Raw genomic sequence first — 18,616 nt, 5'->3', positions numbered from 1 at the left:
CTTGAAATTTAACACAGCATTAAATAGAGATCAAATGTAAATTAGAGATAAAAGGTTCAATGCTTGAAATATCATTAACTATTTTCCTTATGCTTAAAATCTTTTTTTATCATAAACAGGCATTTTTCCGAGAAAAGGATATGTCTTATCAAGTAATTCGCTGTATGCAACAACTGGTGAATACGTCTTTAATACTGTATGATTATAATAATGCAAGTGACATCTAAAAGTTTAACTAACTTTAAGGAACAACAACGAACTCAATCCCAAACCTCGTAGGCAAAGAATCATTCATAACTCATGTACATTGTTCCACCTCAACCAGAGTCGAGGCTCGCTCTTGGTCCAACAATCCGTATGTACGAGGAGGAGTAGGTACTCTAGCTCGCCCCAGCTGAGCATCCCATCAAAAGTGGATCAGCGTGGACCGAAAAATGTAAAACCATCAAATCCGTGTTCAAATACAATCGTAAAATGCAAACCTCGCCCTCTCTCGGGGCTCGGGGCTCGACCACAAATGTTCTACAAACTTTCCCCGGTGGCTTCCGATTACTTTCTCCCTGGCCACAGCCACAGAGCCCGCCCCGCGGAAGAATGATGATGGCCGGAATGCAGCTCGGGTTGCTGCCCGGGTGCACTGTTTATTCACGGGTCCACTCATCCATGTTGCTGGTGCCGGTTCAAAGCCAACAAACGAAATCTGTACGAACTACTGTTCGTCCAGCGATCAAGGGACGATCCGATTTTTTGCGCTCCGTACCGAAATATCCTTCGACGATTCGAACTGTTCGAACACCTTACCATCGAGAGGACACGGCACCCCCCCCTTTCGTGCGAGATTCTCGCTCTCGACATAACATGACGCCCCTAATGCGTCCGTAGCGCCTAATCCTTCCTTGCCTCTCGAGCCGGTTCGGTCCAGCGGGCAGCATACGTACATATTTTTTTTATTAATCATCAGCATTTTGTTTAGCTTACTAACAGCGTTTCCTCCCTGACAGCGTCGAAACATCATCAAACGGAGCACCCTTTCCATGGGCTGATGTTTTTATTCGGGAACCACTCTTTGCGTTCGTCTAATCCTTCTCCGTAATAGGCATTAGATTTCCTGTCCCGAAAAGGGGAAGCGCCGGGAACCGAGGACGCTTCAGGTTGCCAGCGGGATTTGGCTGCGAATCTGACCTTCCCTCTGACTGGCGCTGAACCGGTCTGTCATAATTAATTTTGAAGGGTAGGATCGCCCCTGGCCCGTGCAATTTTCCCCTTTTCGGGCGGTGGCTGAGAGCGTCATTTTTCGTGCATTGCCTGCTGGTATTCAATTTCTGACCAAATATTTACGTTTCGCTGCCGGCGGTACAACCCGCCGAACCCTACGTTATTCTGCATGGAAGAAAAAAGTACACCCAGTCTTGGCCAGACATTATGCACGGGCGGATCAAGTGCATCTGCTGCTCCTAAATTGACGGGTAATTTATGGTGTCTTCTCAAGCTGGCTAGCCGTCGAAGGCGCGGACAGTACGAAATAAAATAGATTAAGCCTAGTATGTGTAGTTTTTCTCGAAAGTTGTCGGCCATTTTACCCATTCAACAGATTTTCAACCATATAAATGTAAGATGAAAAATCTAAAGATAATTGAAAACACATTTCTACTCATTAGAACTATAAGATTACAAATAAAAATATTGGTATAGTAAAAAGGCTTTTTCAAACAATGAAAAAAGAATATACCGTAGATTACGGGTATTAAGACCATACATCCATTAAGACCCCCCCCCCCCCCGTCATTTTCAGATCAAAAATTTAAGAAAAACCTAAATTACTTTATTTTTTTTAACGACTTTTTTACAACTCATTCGTCATAGAAATTATGAAATTCTTCAATCTCAAACATATATTCTGTTTCCAAACATTGAGTAAACAGTTTTCTAGCTAATTCTTCCATGTCATCTTCATCTGCGTCTGAGGAATCACTTTGAGCAAAAATAGCATCATCATCATGAATCATCATCCATAAAGTTTTCACCCACTGGCAGACTTGTGCGATTGTTGGCCTCTTCAACAGGCCTGATGGAGTTAAGTTTGTATCAGATTCACTCATCCATTTGGTCCACTTCTCCTTCACATTTGCCTTAAAAGGTTTATTGATACTGATATCAAGAGGTTGCAATTGACTTGTGAGACCACCTGGAATGATGGCTAACTGGGTTCTCAGTTCTTTAGCCTTTTGCTTTACTTTTTTCGTCAAATGCCCTCTAAACTGATCAAAAACCAAAAGAGAATTCTTCTTCAACAGGCCGCCAGGTCGCCTAGACCATACCTTATCAAACCACAAGTCCATGCCTTGCTGGACCATCCATCCTTCTGAATGAACATGAATCAATACACCTGTGGGAATTTTGTCCTTAGGCAGGGTTTTACGTTTGAAGATTAAAAGTGGAGGCAACTTGCTGCCATCAGCCATGCATTAACCGGTTCATCCAGCAAGCCGAGTCGCTGACTACACCTATTAAGACCCCCCTGGCTTTTTTTGCAAAAAGGTGGGTCTTAATACCCGTAATCTACGGTAAATAATATTTAAATACCCAGACGAATTTCGAAAAGGATTTCTTATTATCTTTAAACCACCACCCAACAATTATCTGACATCTTTCAATGGCCGGTTCTAAATGCTCTAATGGCACCAGCTATTGAATTTCAATCTCTCAATTCCGAAAATGTGCAACCGACGTACGCTACGACGAATTCGTTACGCAACTGGCTTGCGATGTCTCCCCGGAACTTATTTGATTGATCATTAAAAATGGTAAACTTTTCATCGACTCGCATGATCGATTCACTTCTTGATACTTTACGTGTCACCGCGGTACGCAATCTATTCATATTTTGTTCCCCACGGCCGTATGTTGTCACTTTATGTTGCCTTCTCAAAATGTAACCCACCGTCCCGACACGAGCAGACAGCCTCTTCGTTAGCGTACTAACTTTTCCGATGCCATGTTGCCGGATGTTGCCCTCGCCCAGGGTACGCACAGGATAATTCCCGTATGGAAGGCAAAAAATTTAATAGGTTTACATGTCATTAAATTAGCGTAATGCACGGGGCCCTATCCAGTTTCCCATGTTTGCGTTCCCTGCGTTTGCTGCATCGCATATTTTTCGTCGTTTTCCTATCGGGGGTGTGCGTATTTTTACAACGCAACGCAAAGCTGCGCAATAAGAACTCGTCCAGTGCCGGAAGGCATCGCGTTTTTAGTTTGCTATCCCGTCACTTGAGACACTCTACGAAGCACTCCACTCTTCTTTTTTGCGTAGAAATCTCACCGAACACCGAACGAGGATAAATTTAATCTGCCTAAACCAACACACTATATCGTTGGGCGTCGTTTTTATTATTTACAAAATCTACGACCCTTGGGCAACTTTTCATCCCATTTCCCAAGCCTCTTCAGGGAACCGAACCGATGTACGCATCGAGTGATCTATTTTTGACAGCCATTGTTATTCACTCTGCTTGTAGCGAATCCGGAACGAAACCCCTCCAGTCTGGTCCCATGAACCGTTGCCGGCTAATTGCCACGCGGAAGCCAAACAGGGCACCGTCTTAACAAAGTTCTGGGTTTCCCAAGCCCCGGCTGAAGTGGCTGTCCTCTGGTCCCTTTCAGGAGCATCCTCCAAGGGTACAACTCATGCAAACACACGTGCGTACCTCTTTATCAGCTCGGTTTGGCTCCGGTCCGTCCGCATGTACCTCGTCGTACATCCTTGTTTGCGGCAGTGGAAAGGATTGCTCCCTACTGCTTGGGACCCACAGGAGCGATGCTGTTTTGACAGTTGATCAAGCGTTAACGCAGTTTAGGACGAGATAAATAGACGCAGGCATCGATGATGCAGATGCAAGCCGCATCCGCCATCGTCGATCGGTGCACGTGCTGAGCAACTTGAACGGGATCGGTCTTGAGATAATTGCCGAACGTATAATTGCCATTCTGGGGTACCGTAGCGCTTCGTCGGTTTACCCAGCACTATCGCGGGACGTCTTTATAGATTTCGCTGCAAAAAGCCTCTCAACAACATGCGATGCCTGAGGCTGATGTCTGAACGTAAAAGGAGAGTAAAATGCAGTGAAATAATTAGTCAATCGCTGTGGATCCTGTCTCCCAGCGGCCCAGAACGTCGTTTGCTGCAATCAGTTTACTGGAATTATTACAATTATCAATTAATATCAGGCATAAAAATGGATTATGTCAGAAATTTTATAAAATAAATTTATAATTCGATATTTTGGCTGGTAGGTATGAGTGAGCAGTTTAAATTTGATTCAAAAAGATAAATCGAATGTAATGGCCGAGCGTTACACTTTTGTCGGAACAATGCGCTTGCAAAAGCGAAAATACGGCCCGGAATTTCGGCCAACGCTTTATCAAAAAGCCAAGCACATGCTTCAATGCCGTCATCATCATTTGCCGAATGAAAATTCATATCGCTACGAACATTTGGCATTCGGCCTGCATTCGAGGCTCCATCATTGCCCATCATAAACATGACCCAACTTCACCGCGAACGCCACATCATCGAATATGCCACTTCGAAAACAACCCACCGTTCGCCCCGGTGCGGGCCTGCGAAAACATCGGAACACGCATCTTCCGGTTCCGACTGAGACCCTCCATAGGTCGTCGTCCGCAAAGTGTACGGTGACTCTGGCCGGTGCCACTTTTCGACCGTGACACGATCGTTGACTTCTTCAGCACGTGGCCAACGGGCCAATCAGGGATCAGGGGCACTCGGGCATGGCCGCACTGCGCCGAACGAATAATATGTCAGGTCCTTGATGGGGCCTCAACAAGCCAGGTCCTCGGAAGCGTCAATTCCAATGCTCTGCCCGATGATGGCGTTGCCGGACCTGACCGAACAAAGTCCTGCACAAAAAAATCGGTCCACTAACCGACCACCATTCCTATCGCCTAGACGGCCCGGTCGATGGCGACTTGTTTTGCCGTCCGTCCCGTCGGATCGGCAAATCAACGCTCGACGGCCGAAAACAAGCCTCCGGGACCTGCACCTGCAAGCGGGATCACCGCCTCCGGTCACATTTAGCGAACCGCCGAACAAAAGCGCTACCAAATAATTGAAAACTCTCCCGACTGCTCCACAATCCGTCCGGGGTATTTCGGAATCGCTGATGAAAAATCGGATCCGACTCCGGCCATCGGTCTGTCCTCGCTCGCCCCCCGATCTGGCGATGACGGTGATGAGCCGCCTGCGAACGGGGAGCGCGACGATGCTCGCTCATAATCGAGCAATCTGAGAGCCAAATCCAAACCGGAAGCACACGGTGAGACCGCTCGACGATGATGCCAATTGGAACATTGTTTTGTGCTTCATTTAATGAAAACTCATAACCCGATCGTAGGCAAACAAACAAACTGGAACCCGAGCCGGTGGTCCCTAGAAAATGGGGAACCGAAAGTTGGTCACCGATCGCCAGGCCGGACCTGGACGTGAACGACACATTCCGACGTACGGTCGGGACCGCAGACCAGAGAACGATGCCAACAATCTGTCATTTTATTTTATTTCCCAAGCGAAAGATCGCTTCCGGCAAGGGACAGCATATTTGAGTCACGTTTTGGGTGCGGAAGAAATTGAAACTTTCACAGAAGTCCCGGGCTGCGTTGAGCGGTCGTGAGCTGAACGGCCTATTTTGGGGTCGCCATATTTCTCATTTTTTATATATAAATTTGCTGTGATTTTTTATCAAGTCTGTAAACATAATAACTTGGTCATCGAATCATAAGCCCTATTTGCTCTTATTCGTGGTGAATGAATTTGAATTTACTAATTACATATCTTTTTGCCTTGAGGCGAAAAAAGGGGAAGAAAATACGGCGAGCTCCACGAATTTGCAAATAACGCGAACACATGTAATCGTTTTTATTTGAAACCAATTCCATCCACCCATACAACATTGAAGTAAACAAACATAATTTCATATTCTCATTTTGTTTCTCTTACTGTATACTAGAACCCGTTTTTTTCTGCTCGGCAACGACGAGTGTCGGGCGATGCGACAAACGGGAGGGTTAAATAATAAGTGCGTTCACATTAATGAGAATCAATAGCTTCCTAAATTACTCTGGCGCTCCCTAGGCCCTGGGCCCTGCCGGGACTGCGAATTTGATGCGAAATATGCAAACGAGCCATATAAAAAAAAAGTACAATAACCACGATGTTTCTCCCTGTCTCGATTCCCGTCGCTCACCGACGTACCCACAGAGCGAAGTGTTTTAGTGCATAACGGGCACTGGCTCATTGAAAGTCACTTGATCAACTTCAACCACGGCCCACAAGGCAAAGTTGTTGGCACAAGAAATGGGTAAAAAAGGAACAAATTAAAAACTAATCACGGAAAACGCTTATCGACAGAGACATGGATGGATCGCGGATGAAACCCGAAACCGACGAGTTCCGATCGGCAGAAAACCGCATCACATCAATTAAATACTCTACCATCGATCGATAAGATCGTTCGATGATGATATTACTGGCACCGGGGAAGAAGCAACGGGATGATTTCATGGTCCAAGCGGGGAAATACCTTCGTTGAAACGTTGCACGTTTCGTGTCAATGCTTTGATGGCGAGAGTCGAGTAAAAGGTTGCCAAAAGCTACGCAACCCTACACTACTGGACACCCGCGCTGCAGCTACGGATGCATTTGTTAGGCTTCTCTGGACATTCGAACATGTCGTGAACCACTGTCTCCTCATTATTCTCTCCGAAGCGCTCAGAACACCAGGTATGGCACGGAAACCCAAAGACACACACGTTGCAGATATGATTAAAACTAAAATGCGATAAGAAAATCCAAACCGTGGTACAAACGTGTTGTTTTGGGGAGTAATGGTTTCGAGGCCCCGGGCAACCCTTGCCGGCGGCGTTTCACTGACAAAATAAAAATGAAAAAAAAGTAATGGAATATGCAAAAGAAACTGGCCTGTGTCTTTTTTGCCTAGTGCAAGGCACATGGCGCGTAGTGTTGATGATGAAGCGATCCGATCCGACAACTCTTTAAGCACTGCAAGAATCGACCAGTGATCCAGCTGACAAATTCTTTAGGCAGCACCCATAAGCTGAGTGACCGGGCTGAGTCCTTAGTAACGCCGATTGGAGGCCCGTGTTTGGCCGCGCTTTCCGCTGCCAAACGGCGCCCCGTAACCGGGGTCACTCGAGAACTGCTGCTGCTGCTGCTGCTGCTGACTGCTGCTGCCACTGCCGGCCGCCAAAACGGCTAGGCTGCGCTGTACGTTCGGGCAGATTGAACGGATAAGTTGCTGCACGGCCGGAATCGGTTCTTGCTGTTCCAGTATGAGCCGACTCTGTTCGACGATCTTCTTGCGCAACAATGCGTTCTTCATGATGGACTGCGTGTGGAGCTGAAGCTCACGCTGGGTCGGTACACGCCCCGGTCCCTGGTGCTGAGCGCCGCCACCGGACTGGGCGCGTCCTTTCGGTGGTGCCGGGACACCAACCTCGCGCGAATTTTTCATCAACATCTGACGCAGTGACTCCGTTTGCTGACTGTTTTGCAGCAGTTGCAGCAAGTACTGTTGCTGCTGCTGTTGCTGCATACGCTGATTTTGGGCGGCAATCATGTCGACCAAATGCTGGAACGATTTCGAACCACCCTCCTCGGTGTTGGCGGTGTGGGCTCCGGATACCTGTGCGTCGTACGGCAGCGAGCTGCGCTCCATACCACCACCAGGCGGAAGATTCTGCAAAGAAGCCATCGACAGGCGACCGGACCCTGGCTGACGCTGATAGTGGTGTTGCGTGTTACGATCCAGTGCAAAACGTACATGTTGCGACGACGAATGCTGATGCTGACCGTGCACCGGATGGTGATGGCGATGATGATGCGGATGACCAGAATCGCCTGCTCCTGAAGCTCCACCGCGGCGGAAGTATTTACTAAACCGCGAACTGTCCGCATCACCGGAATCACCCAGGATCGAATCGAACTTCATGAATTCCTCAAAATTGGAAACGTTCACGCCGGCCGAAGACGACGACGATCCGCTGGGCCCGGATCCGCAACCCGCAGTACCACCCTTGCCACTAGCCAACCCGCCCTTTCGTGCACCGGCGTGGCTGTTGTTGTTCATGTCGGTCACATGCTTCGTGGGCGTGCTGCGAGCCGGCGGAGACGAACTGCTCGGGTTGGACACACTCTCACCATCGCCACTGCCGGATGTATCGTGCTTACCACCGTGCTTCGGATGCACATGCTCGTAATGCATAAGAGCATCGTAAAACGACTGAGACCGGCTAGGACCCGCCGCCGCCACCGCAGCAGCCGTCGGTGAAGACTTGATCGTGTCCGTAACAGAGCGCGTCATATCGTCATCGAAACCACGCAACTCGATCGTATCGAGCCGAGACGTCGGCCCAGCGACGACCCATTCCGGTTCCTCCTCGATAACCGTATCCTGCAAACGTACCTGGTGGCTGTCGCCGGCACTGTAGCTCTTCACAATTACGTGATGGTTCCGGTTGCTAAATTCATGATTACGTCGAAATCTAGATGCAAAACACCGAAACAGTAGGCTACGATGAAACCGGTTGCTAGATTCAGTTGACAACGAAAGCGGGCTCACCTTGGCGGATTGAAGCCATTGTCCCGATGACGGTCGTTCGGTTTGCGTCCGGCACCGGAGCCACCGTGGTACAGCTCATCGTCGCTTCCGGTCGCTCGCCTGAATCCGTTGCGCTGCCAGATCGGATACTGTCCCGTGCGCGGATCATCGATGGCGACCGGCCGACGGTGCGACAGCGGTATCTTCCGGAACGCCAGCAGCTGGGCAAACGTGTACCGTACGATGGTCGGGGCCGACGACGCACGGTCCAGCTCGGCCGCGCCACCACCGAACACAATGGCCGGCAGTCCGCAGCTCAAAATGGCCGGATCCAACTCCTTCAGCGGGGTGGCATCTGTAGCATCGAAAATTGAAATCAAGATGGAGGACTACACCGCGGCCGACTGCCTCCGATCCGATCGACCGGTCAACGCACCTGACTCGATGAGCAGCTCCGAACAATTGTCGTATTGTTCTGCGTGCCGCAACGACGACGATGCCATCGAACTGTTGTCCGAGGTAACAAATTTCATCATTCTTGCCAAGGCCAACGTTCGCTTTCGTTCACTTTCCCTCTCAGTCCCCCGTTCGTCCAATACGTTTATCTCCTCCTACTTACGCACGAGTATCTTCTCGATACGCGCGCCGACACGAGCACAGCGATAAACCCGAGCACGATGATCGACAACCCTTCCTTTCTGCGCTCCGGTGCAGTTCAATGCACTCTGTTCCGCAAAACACGCAACGCGCACCTGGCTCTATTTGACGGGGAAGAAGCACACACTTCGGGGCTAACAGATTAAAATTGATTCCTAAACTATTCCTTCTCGCGGTGCCCGGATGGCCGCTCGGCACACGGAAAACATACAACGCGATCCTAGCGCGAAACGGCGATGCGATTATGCGACGGACGGTGCGGTACTCGGGGCGCGTTCCCGGATGGCTTGGACCGTGGCGTCCGCAGCTTCCTTTTCGTGCGAATAGTTTAACAACACCGACTCCGAGAAAACTGGCCTACTATTGCCGCTGTTACCACTGCGATACAACTTGCGATTCCGAAATCCGAACTCCTCTTGCTTCTAGGGCGCTCTGCAGCCTAGCGAAATCGAGCAATCTAAAATCCGCTTCCGCTTTGTACGGTACGTGAGGAACTAATGAGATGACCCGTCCGGTGATCGCTGAAAGTTGGCCTCGCGACCGATCACGCCTACGATCCCGAATGTGACCCGAAAGAAGAAAACACAATGTCATCGCCCGACTGTCAACAACGCAGGCAAAAAGGAAACAAATACTGATGCGTTTGGGCAATTGCATGATTTAATTATCATTCGATCATATCTAGCTCCGCCAGCTCCGAGATTAGGAGCGCTGTCTGTGTATGTGTTACAGTTGCATTAGCTGATACTCTTTTACGGTGGTTTGTTGCCGTTCGGGCACTGATTTACGGCCGCTGCGCCATAACCCGCAACTCAACCATTCCCACAAAGTGTGGTAAAACTCTAGAACGAAGATAAAAGTGGTGTCAAGAACTGTTGCCGAACCGGCGAGAACACTTGCTCCGTGTGCGCGTGTGTGCAAGCAATAGCGGCCAATTCTATGATCGGATTCGAAAGCTGCGCCGAGATTGAACGAATGGAATGCGTGGTTAGCCAGAAACTATCTATTAATGCACCAGAATCGTTCTATGGGGAACAGTATATTAGATTTCGCACACTTGTCGTTTGAGAGCGCACGGATTGCTGTTAGGAACTGGGAAAAACTTTGAAACAAAACAGACGAAAACACAGTTGACAAACAAATGAAGGAACAATCGGCTTCCACGAATTGTTAATATACGAGCGAACTGTATGAAGGAACAACACACGGTCGTTAGTATTGATATAAAACCACGCTGTTTATTATACTTTTGCTTCTGAGGTCTGCCTATATCTGACCAACCTTTGTCCCGGCGCGGCACACTCTCTAGCCTGCAGACCAACCTGTTGCCACAGTACACCTACAACAAGGACACCTTGATAACGAATGCTTCATTAGAACTCCGAGCCTACATCCTCAATGGTTACCCCCCTGCGAAGGAAGTCTACGGTTGGTTAACATGAATTTGAGTACATGGCAGTTTTTTATTGTAAATCATACCAAAACACAAAAGCAGCTTGGACCAGTGACCTCCTAATGTTTTAATCCCTTTAACTGAAGGCGATCATAGCTACTTAATGTTTTCATTTTCCGTCTTACGTTTTCAGCAATCCTGCTCACTTAACAAATGCTATCTAACAGATCCGCTCATCGAACCGTTGGAAGCGACTGAACATCACACGTAATCCCTTTTCACGACGATCGTAAAACATTCGAGCCATTGGGTGCCATTTTATTCGGCGCTTCACATAAATGCTTGGGTAGTTTCGTTGCATGTATTGTTACGGGAAGGAACACAAACACCTAAATCATTACGACAAACTACTTTAAGTACGTTCATAGTACATTCTGCATACGCTTAAAGTGTTTACGATTGTATCAATGGTTTGCTAGACAAAATGTGTTTTCACTTAAATGACCTGTAAGCTCATCTAATTTTTAAACTATTCCGTAACATTTGAAGTACTGGATTTGCTGTTGGCAAATGAAAAAGGTTCAATAACAAGCGGGAGATTCAGGGAGAGATGCATAAAATGTATAGCACTTTGCTTAGAAATGCTGCAAAATAAACCAATAATTGCAATGAAAGTGACACAAAATTAAATGCATTAAAGATAGTCGCGACCACACAAATCCGCCCCGAAAAGGTGAACTAATGTTCGAGGAGATTCGGAACCATATTAGTATCAACCCGAGCTGTATCGTCGTGTTGCAAAGGCACACCAAAAGAAAGGTGAAGGCCGAAAAGAATAACAACTCCTGCAGTACACCGAGGCTCGATTAACAGGCCGAAACAAACCCGAAAAAGCGTTCAGGACGAACTGAAACGGAACTGGTGCATTTTCGTCCGCAAAAAGCCCGGGAACGGCACGGACGAGGCGAGCGCAAAACAGTAACGATCTGCCATTTGCCGGGACCGTGCCCAGCGGCTCCTGTACCGAATTTTATCGGTGCGCATCGCGCGAGAAAGAGTTGTGAAAATCGGGAACGCAAAACCAGATGAAAATCAATTTAAATTGAATTAATTCATATACCCCGGAGCTCGGGGCCGGCCACCAGAGCGTGTGGGCGGGGTGTTTTAAATATCATTTTAATTGTGCCATAAGCAAAACGGTAACACCGAAAGTGTGCACGAGTTGGGCCTGGCCGGGCTGGGCTTGATTTCGTTATTTTTGTTTCGTTCACCCACAATCCCGGTGGGCCGCTATCCTGGCTCGCGGCTCCAGTTTTATCTGGCTGGCTAGAAGCATAGTAGAGCATTTAACAAAAAACGGATCCCCGGTTCGGTTGAAAGCAATACTGACCGTGGCCACTGACACTGACATCCGGCTGCCGAACCTGCACTTTGGCAATGCTGGTCCGGGTCCCGGGGTACCGAGTGCGCAAGCTATCCTTTTCCATTATTTATGCTTTTTTATTATCGAATTTCAATCATCATTATCGAACGATCGGCATACAGTCGTATTTATTATCGTATTATTCGATTTTTCATTTCATCCATTGCCGTCTCTGCGATTCATTTTCCGGACTGCGCAGGGCGACCCATCAGCATTTTGGTCGGCATATCGGTCCAGAGGAAAGTGCTGAAGCGTTCGCGCTCGGTTCTTATCACACAACGGTGCTGTGTGTATCGATTGCGCTTTTCTGCTTCGCCTCCACCAACCGAAACGAATATCCATCCAAACCCGAAATGAATTTAGCCGGAGGAAATGTACGCATAAATCCGTCGCGAAATTAACTCCATTCAGCTGCAGGATTTCGGTGGCAGCACCGCAGCGGCATTCGGAGGCGTCTTTTCGTGATCGTAATTAGTATCAATTTAACAAATTGTAGCGGGAGGACAGCATGCGTGGCTCAGGCCCAAGCAGAAGGTCCCGACAGAGCCGGTAATGACATGAAATAATTACCGGCGTTTCGGATCAGACACATTATAGGGTGACATTCATCCGAGAGCTAAGAACTTTGGTGGTCCTTTCTAGGAAAACGTATGGAGGAAAATTTCGAAGGAATCATGCGACATGAGCATGAGTGAACCAAAAAGCATGGGTGAACCAATTTTTGGACTCATAATTTACATTATGGCTCTGATCTTGCGGACAGTTCCTGCGATTCTTCGACTCCGTGGGCGCCGTTCTGCGAACTTTGTAAAATTGCACGGTGATTGAGAAAAGTAAAATTGCTAGTAACACTTGCTAGGTACACTTTCGAACGCTCGAAATAGATAAAAATAATTGCTAAATGTAAATGCTCAACCATAACTTGATATAAATTAATTACCTCATCGATTGTTGCGCAAACCAATCGCAAAATATACCACAAAAACCCGCAACTCGTCGAAAACCTGTTCTTTCTCGAAAGTCGTTCGCTTAGTATCGAAACGGTTTACCTGAAAACCAAATTATGGAAGAAAACCATCCGTAGTTTTTCATTACACGATCAACCAATTATTATTTAATACACTACATACTATAAATTTAGCCTAAACCTTGCCGTGGTGAGCCGTTTCCCGCCGATATTTCCCTTTTGATTTTACAGTAAAATTGTACAAATACATGATAGCCTACACGTAGATGAGTGAAATACACAGTTTTCAACATTGTTCATCAAACGTCATGCGCTGGCGAGAGATGATCGGTGGATAGATAAATAAGCAAAACCTGGGAATTGGGTTGGAGAAAAAGAAACACAAGAATAAGCTACAAGATGGGAAGCACGCGGGACCAGAGAGATATGATGCAAAACAACTATTGCCTAAAGCCGTTCTCTTATCCTTTCACAAACCTATCCGCTGCGGAAGCGTACACAAGGAGAAATTGTGTTTCTCGCAGTATTCCTATGGAACCGTAACATTGGTTCAACCGGTGGTTAAAATAAACAGATTTAAAATGCTTCGTTTCGCTCGTAGCGACGGTAATGGTCCTTAAACTATCGCTCTGCTCAGTTTAGAATGCGACTACGATAAGGTTCGGTATTCGGTCTCCTATTTATATGTTCACACTGATCCATCAGTTTTTTGGTCAGTTTGGATGAATAACTTCGTAACTAAAACGTTTTATACCATTTTTCGCGTTATTACCCTCAGCCGTACCCGCAATAACACACAACGCATTCACTCACGCACACTAAACGTACGTTTAGTTGATCACAATCATCGATTCAAGCAATATCACTAGCAGGGCTTGCGCAAGCATTGTGCTAGGGAAAGCGGCAGGATCTTTCGCCGGTGTTAGTAAAATGTTGCTCCAAACGTTAATTCGCACATTTCTTTAGTCATTCGATTAACAAATGCGCTCTGTTTGCGGGCGTACACAAGCGTTCGAATGGGTAAACGAGATCAGTGTTGCAACAAACATTTACGTGCCAGATGAGTGTCAATTACTGAGCTATCGACCTGAAAGGAACGTTTGCCTACAAAAGAAGTTTACCTATACAGAAAACTCGACCACTAGTAAACAGGCGATGATCCCTTTGCTTTCCTTTCTATTTGTTTTTCCTATGTACGCTTCACTAACTTTCCTACTTCCGCATACTATCATGATCACAGTCACGATTGATCGCTCAATGTCACAATCTTTTCCACTTTTTCGTTACACACGCTACCTTCAAAGTTTGCACTGGGAGAGAATACTCGCTAGGAACCTCTTGCAACCGTCCTGCACTTTTCTCAAACGAACCCAACACACAAAACGTGGCACAAGATATGATGGAACACAGCGACGGAGTAAGCAACGTAAACGAAAGGCCACGGTAAACAATGTAAACACATGTTCAGTTAACTAACGAACCGAAACAATTCGAACTAACTAAGGCAACGGTGTACTACTATCACTCAAACCCTGCCATTAACTAATTCTAACTCACTAACTAAGCCAGGCTAACTCAAGTCACGCTCCAAAACACTTTACCACTAAGTATTCCGTTCTTATTGTGTGTTGCCATCTAACCGAGTGCCATGGCGTAGTACACGAAACGTGGAGACATGGAGTCGCGGCGCCACTGACGCCCAGGTTTTACGGTATGCTGAAGTAGTAGCCACGAACAGTACACACGCGGGAAGCATTCCACGGAAGCGTTAATGGTAGAGGTACTAAGCATGTATCGCCGTACAAGCAACGACAAGAGAGACTGAATGGGAGTCCGCCATTTTCAGGGCGGCCCCCACCCGGGGGACGATGTGTACACACAATTATTTCCTTATTTTTGGCATTATCAAAGGTTAAAATGATGGCCAAAAGGTTTTGCGGAAGCCACTAGCGGTTCCTTTTCGTGATGGCCAATGGACTGATTGTGAAGGTGTGCCTGGGTGTTTTGAACCATGATCCTAGCGATTATCCTTCCTAAAATGGTTTGTGCCCAAAATGATCACCAGCAACACACACACATTCCTCTCAAGCAGTTTGGGCCGTTTTCTCGCTTTTTTGTTGTTATTGTTTTTACGTTTCTTTTTTGGTAATGGAGCTGTGTGGAGCTGATGTGTGGACATTATCGGTTTTAGTTTTTCAGGCAAGAGGAAAGCGCTAACTAACTTTTTGCCAGAGCCTTCTTTTTCCTTTGTACTAGAATGTCGTGGAACGGATTGTGGCTGATCGACTGGTTCAGGCGGCTGATCCACTCCAGCTGCTCCTCCTCGGTTGCGGCGGACATGCGGTAAACGGTGTGCTTACCTTCCACCACCTTGCCCTCGCTGTCGGTTTTGCAGGCCTTGATAATGTCCGCCCCGCCGCTCGCATGCAGCTCGAAGCAGTGCGGTTTGCTCCGGTCCGTTACTTCCCGCACCTGCGTGTGTGGGAAGAGGAATGTGGCGAATTTGTAATTGTTTGCGAGTTTTCACATCGGTTTTCCACCGAACGTCCACCGCACGTACCGCAATGTTTTCCAATGGAATGATGCCCCTCGGCTCCTTGTCGGTGGTGTACTCGAAGTAATACAGACAATTATCGTTCAAAATGAACCAACGGCGTTTCCACGATTTATACCTGGAAAAGTGAAAAAATCAAACATTTGACAGCCATTCCGCCGAGGTTGGTTCCGAGTTCATGCGCGATTCAGTGTAAAACCGGCCACTTACCTTCCACCTTGCTTCCACAGCCAGCCCTCCTTGTCGGGATTGAAAAAGGTGTGCATCAGATCGTTACCATCATCCTGCGGTATTTTGAACGGCTCGGCACGTATCGACTCGTACAGGGACTGTAAGAGGACAGTAGCAAAAATGCGTGCATAAGAGGCTGCGGACGGGCACATGAATTCGATAGAGCACATACCTCCAAAAGCTCGCGCGGAAGATCGCCACCGTTGTTGATACCACGGTTCATGGAAATGAACTGTTCAACCGTCGGCTTTTCTTTGACCTACATCAATATTGGCATCGATGATGGAAAATATAGACAAACGAATGTAAAAAGCTAATCAGTACGTGTTGTGGCACAATATAGAGTTTAGTGTGTTATTTCAGGTTTGAGGCTCAATGTTTTAACTCAATCCAATAAAATCGACGCGCAATCACGCGCTTGGTATGTAATCCAGTTTATGACCAAGGATCAAAGGCCGCGCGAGGATATCAAATTCCGTTTGATGTTTACAATTGGCCTCCTAACCCCCATGTGCGTTGGTGTTTCCAGCAGTTGGTTCAAATTATGGCTCACATATTGTATGCGCTTCGAACTGGAAATCAGTTCGTTGTGTTGCGATAAAAACACAATTCCCATCGCCCGGTACAGCAATCAATGTGCGGTTTAGCTGTGTGATACTATGCTAGGAATGTAAGCGGAGTGGAATAATGTGCTGTGAAATATTCTAGATCCGGCTCGTGAAAGATAAAATGCTGCTCCGTTGGGCCTTTGGAATTGAATGAAAAATTTGCGTGAAGGTTCCTCTATTTGCAGACATTAGCTTTTGCCGACTATTCAAATACTACTCTATTCAATGATTCAGCTGAGCTCGATTAATTACAAAAAGCATTCACAATAAACCGCACCAAATTCTACTGAACGACACGAGGCCGGCACCAGAGAGTTAAATTTTACTGGCCGGTCGGCCACAGCGCACAGTCTTCCACGTACGTCCCGTAATGCCAGAAGACCACCATACGTCCCTATTGATTCGGATTCTGCCCGTGCAAGCGGGAGCTTATTAATACGATTCGGGGCCACCCGGTGTTTAGGTCGATGTAACGCAAACATCAGAGCAATTGTGCAGTGGGTGAGGATAATGTAAAATTTTCCATCCCATTGACCGGAACAAACCCGGGCAAGCTTTGAAGAAAAGGGGGACCCTGGAACCAGTGAGGGGTTGCACTTGTTGGCCTGGAAATACCACATCGCGCGTCCGGTTGATAATTAAATACAGTAATCTTGATATTTCCATCAACAGTGTTCAGCGCGCTGGTTCCGCTGCAGCGTAGCCGACGGAACGGGTTGGGTGGTTCCCAGGACTACACCGCACGGTATGCACGGTGCAGTCACTAATGACAAGCTGGCCGGTGAACCGTCGGTTTACTGGTCGGCAACGGTCTCGCATTTAAATTATGCTCATCTTCAGCACCCGGCCTGCGAAACGTACCGAGGGATTATGGAGCGACGTGTTGAGCATGATGATGGCAAAACTCAGCACGTAGCACGTGTCCGTGTTGGTGAAGATGTCGGGATTGAGCTGGCAGTACCGTTGAGCGAAGCATTCCATCATACGATCGATCTTCTGCGCCTCGCCGGGCAGTCTGAATGACCAGAGGAATTGCCTAAAAACGGAGCAAATCGAAAAACGTTAAATTATGAAGCTATTGAGAGTTCATCCATGTGTCCGACAATGCCAACGGGTGGCAGTTTCGGTTTGGCCCTTACCTTAAAGCTTGCACCAGTATCAAATTCGTAAAGTCGTGCAGTTCTACGAAGGCCTTCAACACCTGCTCGTTGAAGTCATTTTTCTCACCCAAATAATCACCTGAAAGTAGCGGAAAGCAAAGGAAAGGTACGGTTTTAGATGATTTATTCATTTAAGCCTATTAATAGCAGCGCGCACGGCGACACGAAGCACTCATGAAGGTGGTAATCGCTTAAATAACGTTTAATTTAGTACAGCATACGCCCGGCGGCTGCGCTATCAACTCGGGCGTTGCCCACACACCCGGGCCGTTTATTTACCATATTTGACCGGCAGCAAAATTTATTGCTACCATCGGAATGATTTAAAATGGCAACTATGTTTGTATCATCCTTTTTTCCGCATTCCCCCCGAAATTCCCCACCATGCGGCCAGTGACCAGTGGAGGATCACAAATGAACTACCGGATTCACAGGCATCCATAACGCGTAGTGGCGTAGGTAAGGTTCCCCGGGTCCTTCCCTCTTTCCTCCACCACCGCTCGCTGATCGTTCATTTCAAACGAAAATTATCACATTTGCGAATATAAATTTATATTCCCGCTCGCGCCCATTGATGTAAAGGGGGCGCGCGGCTTCCGATGCGGTTCGAGGTTCGAGCAGAAATGTGTGCCAAAATAACAAACTACCGTTCAACCGCAAACAACCATAACTCCCACCGCCCCCTGACCACCATCATCATCATCAATCCATCATCTCCGCTGGAACCGGGGAACCGCAGAATCCGGAACACACCGTGCGCCCCACCGGGAGGACGGAATGGAATGTACAGAGTGTGGACAGGCGCAGGCCGTTCGGACGCGCCGTTGGGCGCGCGATTGTGGAACATAAAAAGAAAGAAAACAATTTAATTTTTGTTTTAATCGCTTTTTATCAACACGATATTAATTATTTTTGTTTATTTTTATGAGCGATCCTCCCCAACGGCCCATTATTGGCCGTTGGCCGGGGCTCAGGTGTAAGGTGGGA

General features: G+C 47.5%; 2 protein-coding genes across 5 annotated transcripts in view; both read right to left on the bottom strand.

Moving 5' to 3' along the window:
• Nucleotides 1-5,986: 5,986 nt before the first annotated feature.
• Nucleotides 5,987-9,751, bottom strand: LOC131209519 (protein cup). The gene is made up of 3 exons (XM_058202606.1): nucleotides 9,073-9,751; nucleotides 8,658-8,991; nucleotides 5,987-8,580 (listed from the first exon to the last, which is right to left on the bottom strand). The coding sequence occupies exons 1-3, from the start codon at nucleotides 9,170-9,172 to the stop codon at nucleotides 7,155-7,157; spliced, it is 1,860 nt and encodes a 619-aa protein (XP_058058589.1). The 5' UTR covers nucleotides 9,173-9,751; the 3' UTR covers nucleotides 5,987-7,154.
• Nucleotides 9,752-9,999: 248 nt separating this feature from the next.
• LOC131212139 (cytohesin-1) overlaps nucleotides 10,000-18,616 on the bottom strand; it is a 45,567-nt gene continuing 36,950 nt past the window's right edge. For 2 of the 4 annotated variants that reach the window (XM_058205888.1, XM_058205887.1), the window contains exons 5-11: nucleotides 17,609-17,708; nucleotides 17,331-17,505; nucleotides 16,034-16,120; nucleotides 15,841-15,959; nucleotides 15,637-15,748; nucleotides 15,299-15,548; nucleotides 10,000-10,135 (exon numbers count right to left, since the gene is read on the bottom strand). In XM_058205888.1, the coding sequence (XP_058061871.1) occupies nucleotides 10,020-10,135; nucleotides 15,299-15,548; nucleotides 15,637-15,748; nucleotides 15,841-15,959; nucleotides 16,034-16,120; nucleotides 17,331-17,505; nucleotides 17,609-17,708 (959 nt within the window). In that variant the 3' untranslated portion in view covers nucleotides 10,000-10,019. Of the gene's footprint in view, nucleotides 10,136-13,080; nucleotides 15,549-15,636; nucleotides 15,749-15,840; nucleotides 15,960-16,033; nucleotides 16,121-17,330; nucleotides 17,506-17,608; nucleotides 17,709-18,616 lie in introns of those variants that run through there. The other 2 variants (XM_058205890.1, XM_058205889.1) reach the window with 2 other exon arrangements.

This window comes from Anopheles bellator, chromosome 2 (genome assembly GCF_943735745.2).
Source record: "Anopheles bellator chromosome 2, idAnoBellAS_SP24_06.2, whole genome shotgun sequence".
Classification (NCBI taxonomy): domain Eukaryota; kingdom Metazoa; phylum Arthropoda; class Insecta; order Diptera; family Culicidae; genus Anopheles; species Anopheles bellator.
Note: the sequence above shows the minus strand (reverse complement) of the source record. Positions and strands in the feature narration are given on the sequence as shown.